At 43.0% G+C, this 7,955-nt stretch overlaps 1 protein-coding gene across 1 annotated transcript in view; it reads left to right on the top strand.

The window, feature by feature from the left end:
* Window positions 1–1,835: 1,835 nt before the first annotated feature.
* LOC123503617 (multiple epidermal growth factor-like domains protein 8) overlaps window positions 1,836–7,955 on the top strand; it is a 26,486-nt gene continuing 20,366 nt past the window's right edge. The window contains 4 exon segments of the mRNA XM_045253542.1: window positions 1,836–3,165; window positions 3,672–3,902; window positions 7,561–7,716; window positions 7,719–7,955. The exon segment at window positions 7,719–7,955 is cut by the window's right edge and continues 399 nt beyond it. Of these exon segments, the coding sequence (XP_045109477.1) occupies window positions 2,964–3,165; window positions 3,672–3,902; window positions 7,561–7,716; window positions 7,719–7,955 (826 nt within the window). The 5' untranslated portion in view covers window positions 1,836–2,963.

Here is a 7,955-nt window from a genome sequence, read left to right as displayed (position 1 = left end):
GGAGGATTGTAGACGTTCGTAGGGATAGGTTGGCGAGGCTTGACAACACCGTATATCTTAAGAATAAATAAACGCTTTTACTAACACCATTTGGCATTGCTTAATATAACTCAAAATTAGCGGAAGGTGTCTTGTACATAGTGTCAAAGTACCATTCCGATCAATGCATTAATTTGAAAGATATTCGCGAAAAACTGACTCTCTCTGTGAAATGCATAGCTATTATAGGCTCGTCATGACTAAATTTTCAGCTCGATGAAAATAAATAAATAAATAAAAAAACGAGAAATCACAGTTCCGCTCATGTCAGCATTAAGTAAATTGGTGTTTTTTGTATCAATAACAAAATAAATACGCTAATACTAACAATGGCGTCGAGAAATATACTAATTAAGGCTCAGGATGGCTCAGAAACGCCTCATCTTTTCACCACGACAATTGTTCACGCCCCATTTAAACAAGTAGGTGGGTTTTCAAGACAGTTTCTGCTTATGATCAATTATAAATCTTGTTAATCCACCACTAAAACCATAAAAACACCCTTAAAAACATGAGTGTCTTTAATTAGAGCCTTTGGAAACACTCGTGGTGAAATTGCTAAGTGTTTCTAGAGCTAAATATTTCTCTCTCGAAAAAAATAAATGAAAAAAATATATCACAGCATTAAGTACGTTTTTCTTTTCTTTTATTAATAACAATATATATAGGCTATTATTAACATTAGCGGCGAAAAATACTTAGGCTCGTGGTGATCTCAAAAAGATAAATAATTGAATAAAAATGATAATAATAATCACATTTCCGCTCATCACAGCATTAAGTATATATGGAAGTCAGTGCTTCTCTTGGTGTGTGCTGTGTGCTGTGGTGTGTGCTGTGTGCTGTGTGGTCTGTGGTCTATGGTGTGTGCTGTGTGGTTTGTGGTGTGTGCTGTGTGGTGTGTGGTGCAGCAAGGGGACACACTCTGCCTCACTATTGCATGCTGTGTGGTCTGTGGTGTGTGGTGTGTGGTGCAGCAAGGGGGGGGACACTGCGTCACTATTGCGTGCTGTGTGGTGTGTGGTGCAGCAAGGGGACACACTCTGCCTCACTATTGCGTGCTGTGTGGTCTGTGGTGTGTGGTGTGTGGTGCAGCAAGGGGACACACTCTGCCTCACTATTGCGTGCTGTGTGGTCTGTGGTGTGTGGTGTGTGGTGTGTGGTGCAGCAAGGGGACACACTGCCTCACAATATCACGGAAGGTCCTGTCACTGCTAAGGTCAGGCCACAAGGTCACCATGACTTGTACAGCCTCATTGACCATCTCCCAGACTCAGCCACTCTCAGGGATACACTCAGGATGTTTGTGAAGGATGCTTGTGAAGGATGTGTATGTAGGATAAGTGTGAAGGATGTATGTGTAGGATGTGAGTGTAGGATGTTTGTGTAGAGTGTGTGTGTAAGATGTGTGTGTAGGATGTTTGTGAAGGATGTTTGTGTAGGATGTGAGTGTAGAATGTTTGTATAGGATGTGTGTGAAGGATGTTTGTGTAGGATGTGAGTGTAGAATGTTTGTGTAGGATGTTTGTGAAGGATGTTTGTGTAGGATGTGAGTGTAGAATGTTTGTGTAGGATGTTTGTGAAGGATGTATGTGAAGGATGTATGTGTAGGATGTATGTGTAGAGTGTGTGTGTAAGATGTGTGTGTAGGATGTGTGTGTAGGATGTATGTGTAAAATGTTTGTATAGGATGTTTGTGTAGGATGTGTGAAGGATGTTTGTAGGATGTGATCTCTCTCTCTCTCTCTCTCTCTCTCTCTCTCTCTCTCTCTCTCTCTCATATTCCCGAAGTGACTCCCTTGTAGAAATTGATGAACAAAATTGATATACGCCATAGTAAGGTTAGGAACAGTGCACAAAGCGGTTATATACGCGATCTACACTTACTGGCTTTATTTCAAGTTATCTCTAAACAATAACAGCTACTACTACTACTACTACTACTACTACTACTACTACTACATAGCGGATCTCACCAAATAGAACAAACGTATCAGTGTTTAAAGGGTCTTCTCATAGTGACGTGACATTTAAATACTTGATATCAGGGAAATCTCTCACAACGCCTTGATTTACGAAGCAGAAAGTGAAAATAGAAGATAATATGAAGGAAATGATTGAGTTGTATGGTAGAAAGTGGCGTTTGTCAATGAGTAAAGAGAGAAAATAGGGAAATTAACCACCCGTTGTCTCAGATTAATGAAAACACAGGTCAAACAAAATATCAACATTAACAAAAAACAACCAAACCAAACCAAACCAACACCAAAAAACAAAATAAAAAATAAAACCAAACACATTGAACTAAATAAAACACACAAAAAACGTTAAAATAGACTAAAAAACTAAAAAATAAGAGTAACCATCCCGAGTTGGAGACGGTTACAAGTGTGCTGGGCTACAAACAAAACATTAGCTGTGGTTAACGTCATTGCATATATCAGTGTCAGTGTGTTCGTGTGTGCGTGTCCGTTGCCTCCACACGCTATCTGAGGGCGAGATAAGAGATAAGAGATGAGGAGACCACGTGAGATAAGCCTGTGGGAGAGATAGAGTAGATAGAGAGAGAGAGAGAGGGAGGGTGACAAGTGTGTGTGTGTGTGTGTGTGTGTGTGTGTGTGTGTGAGAGAGAGAGAGAGAGAGAGAGAGAGAGGTGGAAGAGAGAGAGAGAGAGATAATTGAAGAAAAAATAATTACAATAATCAGAGAGAGAGAGAGAGAGAGAGAGAGAGAGAGAGAGAGAGAGAGAGAGAGATATTGCAACAGTGTACGTGCGTGTGTGTGTGCGTGTGTGTGTGCGTGTGTGTACATACCCAAACCACAACCCCGCGTGTAGTGTGGCAACCAAACACACACAAAATGCCCAAACACACACACACACACACACTCACACACTCCTGGCCACGAGCACCACCACTGTAGCTATGTGCGTGCGTGTGTGTGCGTGTGTGCGTGCGTGGGCGTGTGTGTGGGTGTGGGTGTGGGCGTGGGTGTGGGCGTGTGGGGTTGTGGAGGGGGGGGCGTCGTGTAACAAGACCAGACAGGTGTTGACGGCCAGATTTGGGGTCATTAGTGATGGTCCGGGAAACTACAGCCAAGCCTCCCATTGCCAGTGGCTTGTCAAAGGTGAGAGAGAGAGAGAGAGAGAGAGAGAGAGAGAGAGAGGGCGTGTCTGTGTGTGTTAGTGTGTGTTTTCAAGGGTGTTTGTGGTGTTTGAAAGGGTGTTTTGTGTGTTTTTGTGGGTGTTTTTGGGTTTTTGAGAGAGAAAGAGAGTGAGAGAGTGAGAAAGTGAGTGAGTGAGAGTGAAAATTTAACTTAACTTAACCTAATGTACTACTACTACTACTACTACTACTACTACTACTACTACTACTACTACTTATTCTAATACCATAAACTCTCTCTCTCTCTCTCTCTCTCTCTCTCTCTCTCTCTCTCTCTCTCTCTCTCTCTCTCTCTCTCTCTCTCTAACACACCCATCAATCCACATATTAATAATAATACTACATTAACCTCTCTCTCTCTCTAAACCACCCTACCTACCCTCTCTCTCTCTCTCTAACTCTATCTCTAAAACACCCCTCTCTCTCTCTCTCTCTCTAACCACCCCTCTCTCTCTCTCTCTCTCTCAGCCAAGCCAGGAGAGCATATAACATTAAATATCACACATATGGAGACAGAATGCTCTTATGACCATCTCTATGTGCATGATGGCCACACCTTTGACGCACCACTGCTTGGAGTCTACAGCGGCAACACCACGCCATCACCAGTCACCGCCTCGTCCAGCGCCATGCTCATAATGCTCTATTCTGACACCAATTATGCTCTGGCAGGCTTCGAAGCTCACTACTCCATCACTGGTGAGACTTTGGTGGTGTTTTGGGGTGTTTTTGGTGTTTTTGGTGTTTTTGGTGTTTTGGGGTGTTTTTGTGGTGTTTTTGGTGTGTTTTGTGGTGTTTTGGGTGTTTTTGGTGTGTTTTGTGTTTTTTTTGGGGTGTTTTGGGGTGTTTTGTTGTGTTTTAAAGGTGTTTATGTGGTGTTTGGGTGTTTTAAAGGGTGTTTGGGTGTTTTAAAGGTGTCTGGGTAGTGTTTTGAGGTGTTTTTTGGGTGTTTTGTTTGTTTTAAAGGTGTTTGGGTGGTGTTTTGGGTGTTTTTAAGGGTGTTTAGGTGTTTTAAAGGTGTTTGGGGGGTGTTTTGGGTGTTTCTAAAAGGGTGTTTGGCTGTTTTTTGTGGTGTTGTTCAGCGGCAACACCACGCCACCACCAGTCACTGCCTCGTCCAGCGCCATGCTCATAATGCTCTATTCTGACACCAATTATGCTCTGGCAGGCTTCGAAGCTCACTACTCCATCACTGGTGAGACTTTGGTGGTGTTTTGGGGTGTTTTTGGTGGTGTTTTTGGTGTTTTGGTGTGTTTTTTGGTGTTTTTGGTGTTGTTTTGTTTTTTTTGGGGTGTTTTTGTGGTGTTTTTGGTGTGTTTTGTGTTTTGGGTGTTTTGGGGTGTTTTGTGGTGTTTTGGTGTGTTTGTGTTTTGGGGTGTTTCAGGGTGTTTTGGTGTTTTGGTGTGTTTGTGGTGTTTTGTGGTGTTTTGGGTGTTTTGTTGTGTTTTAAAGGTGTTTATGTGGTGTTTGAGTGTTGTAAAGGGTGTTTAGGTGTTTTAAGGTGTTTGGGTGGTGTTTTGGGTGTTTTTAAGGGTGTTTAAGTGTTTAAAGGTATTTGGATGGTGTTTTGTGGTGTTTTTTGGGTGTTTTGTTTGTTTTAAAGGTGTTTATGTGGTGTTTGAGTGTTTTAAAGGGTGTTTAGGTGTTTTAAAGGTGTTTATGTGGTGTTTGAGTGTTTTTAAGGGTGTTTAGGTGTTTTAAAGGTGTTTGGGGGGTGTTTTGGGTGTTTCTAAAAGGGTGTTTGGGTGTTTGTGTGGTGTTGTTCAGCGGCAACACCACGCCACCACCAGTCACCGCCTCGTCCAGCGCCATGCTCATAATGCTATATTCTGACACCAATTATGCTCTGGCAGGCTTCGAAGCTCACTACTCCATCACTGGTGAGACTTTGGTGGTGTTTTGGGGTGTTTTTGGTGTTTTTGTGGTGTTTTTGGTGTGTTTTGTGGTGTTTTGGTGTTTTGGGATGTTTTGTTGTGTTTTAAAGGTGTTTATGTGGTGTTTGAGTGTTGTAAAGGGTGTTTAGGTGTTTTAAAGGTGTTTGGGTGGTGTTTTGTGGTGTTTTTTGGGTGTTTAGGTGTTTTAAAGGTGTTTGGGTGGTGTTTTGTGGTGTTTTGGGTGTTTAGGTGTTTTAAAGGTGTTTGGGTGGTGTTTTGGGTGTTTTAAGGGTGTTTAGGTGTTTTAAAGGTGTTTGGGTGGTGTTTGGGTGTTTTAAGGGTGTTTAGGTGTTTTAAAGGTGTTTGGGTGGTGTTTTGTGGTGTTTTGGGTGTTTTGTTTGTTTTAAAGGTGTTTGGGTGGTGTTTTGGGTGTTTTAAGGGTGTTTAGGTGTTTTAAAGGTGTTTGGGTGGTGTTTTGGGTGTTTTAAAGGGTGTTTAGGTGTTTAAAGGTGTTTGGGTGGTGTTTTGTGGTGTTTTGGGTGTTTTGTTTGTTTTAAAGGTGTTAGAGTGGTATTTGAGTGTTTTAAAGGGTGTTTAGGTGTTTTAAAGGTGTTTGGGTGGTGTTTTGTGGTGTTTTAAAGGGTGTTTAGGTGTTTTAAAGGTGTTTGGGTGGTGTTTTGGGTGTTTTAAAGGGTGTTTAGGTGTTTAAAGGTATTTGGGGGGTGTTTTGAGTGTTTTTAAGGGTGTTTAGGTGTTTTAAAGGTGTTTGGATGGTGTTTTGTGGTGTTTTTTGGGTGTTTTGTTTGTTTTAAAGGTGTTTATGTGGTGTTTGAGTGTTTTAAAGGTTGTTTAGGTGTTTTAGAGGTGTTTGGGTGGTGTTTTGGGTGTTTTAAAGGGTGTTTAGGTGTTTTAAAGGTGTTTATGTGGTGTTTGAGTGTTTTAAAGGGTGTTTAGGTGTTTAAAGGTATTTGGGTGGTGTTTTGTGGTGTTTTTTGGGTGTTTAGGTGTTTTAAAGGTGTTAGGGTGGTGTTTTGGGTGTTTTTAAGGGTGTTTAGGTGTTTTAAAGGTGTTTGGGGGGTGTTTTGGGTGTTTCTAAAAGGGTGTTTGGGTGTTTGTGTGGTGTTGTTCAGCGGCAACAACGCCCCTCAATCACCGCCTCGTCCAGCGCCATGCTCATAATGCTCTATTCTGACACCAATTATGCTCTGGCAGGCTTCGAAGCTCACTACTCCATCACTGGTGAGGGTTTGGTGGTGTTTTGGGGTGTTTTTTTGGGTGTTTTGGGGTGTTTTGGTGTTTTGGTGTTTTTGGGGTGTTTTGTGTTTTTTTTGGGTGTTTTGGGGTGTTTTTGGGTGTTTTGGTGTTTTGGTGTTGTTTGTTTTGGGTGTTTTGTGGTGTTTTGGTGTGTTTTGGGTGTTTTGGGTGTTTTGTTGTGTTTTAAAGGTGTTTATGTGGTGTTTGAGTGTTTTAAAGGGTGTTTGGGTGTTTTAAAGGTGTTTGGGTAGTGTTTTGAGGTGTTTTTAAAAGGGTGTTTAGGTGTTTTAAAGGTGTTAGGGTGGTGTTTTGGGTGTTTTTAAGGGTGTTTAGGTGTTTTAAAGGTGTTTGGGGGGTGTTTTGGGTGTTTCTAAAAGGGTGTTTGGGTGTTTGTGTGGTGTTGTTCAGCGGCAACACCACGCCACCACCAGTCACTGCCTCGTCCAGCGCCATGCTCATAATGCTCTATTCTGACACCAATTATGCTCTGGCAGGCTTCGAAGCTCACTACTCCATCACTGGTGAGACTTTGGTGGTGTTTTGGGCTGTTTTAGGGGTGTTTTTGGTGTTTTTGGTGTTTTGGTGTGTTTTAGGGTGTTTTGGGTGTTTTTGGGGTGTTTTGTGGTGGTTTTGGTGTTTTTTGTGTTTTTTTGGGGTTATTTGGTGTTTTTGGTGTTTTGTGGTATTTTGGTGTGTTTTGAGGGTTATTTGGTGTTTTGGGTGTTTTGTGGTGTTTTGGGTGTTTTGGGGTGGTTTGGTGGGTTTGGTGTTTTAGGGTGTTTTGGGGTGTTTTGGGTGTTTTGGGGTGTTCTTGGTGGGTTTGTGGTGTTTTAGGAGTGTTTATGTGTTTTGGGTGTTTTGGGTGTTTGTGGTGTTTTGGGTGTTTTGGGGTGTTTTTGTGTTTTGGGTGTTCTTGGTGGGTTTGTGATGTTTTAGGAGTGTTTTGGTGTTTTGGGTGTTTGTGGGTGTTTTGTGTTTTGGGTGTTTAGGGTGTTTCGAGGATTTTGGGTGTTTTTGGGTGCTTTTGGGGGATTTCTGGGATGTTTTTGGGTGTTTTAGGAGTGTTTTGGTGTTTTTTGGGTGTTTTTTGGGTGTTTTTGTGGTGTCTGGGTGTAGTGGATGTTTTTTGAGTGTTTTTGGTATGTTTTTGTGGCATTGTGGAGTGTTTCTATATATCTCTCCACAATTTTGACCTAACCTAACCTTTCTCCCCCTCTCCCCCCCCACAGAGTGCCCCTTGAACTGTTCGGACCGGGGCAACTGTGTGTCGGGGCAGTGCCAATGTGAGCCCCTGTATTATGGCCCTGGCTGCCAACACGAACACTGCCCCGACAACTGTGGACTGATGCAGCTCCGGGGCCACTGCGAGAAGCCCCAAGGTGCCCCGGAAGACCCCGCCCCGCCCCGTACTGCATGTGTCGGGATGGATACTATGGTGACAGCTGTTCCTTGTACGATGGTGGGGTGGATGGCGGGGCAGGTGAAGGCGGGGCATGGTACTGGCTGTATCGGGGCGCGGGGCCGGGGCGGGGCAGGACGAGCCATGCCGCTGTGTACCTACCCCATTTAGACCAAATATTTATCTACGGAGGATTTGATTTAAATGAAGCTGTCGGAGATTTGA

This window comes from Portunus trituberculatus, chromosome 2, assembly GCF_017591435.1.
Source record: "Portunus trituberculatus isolate SZX2019 chromosome 2, ASM1759143v1, whole genome shotgun sequence".
Lineage (NCBI taxonomy): Eukaryota > Metazoa > Arthropoda > Malacostraca > Decapoda > Portunidae > Portunus > Portunus trituberculatus.
This window is presented reverse-complemented; position numbering and strand designations above follow the sequence as displayed.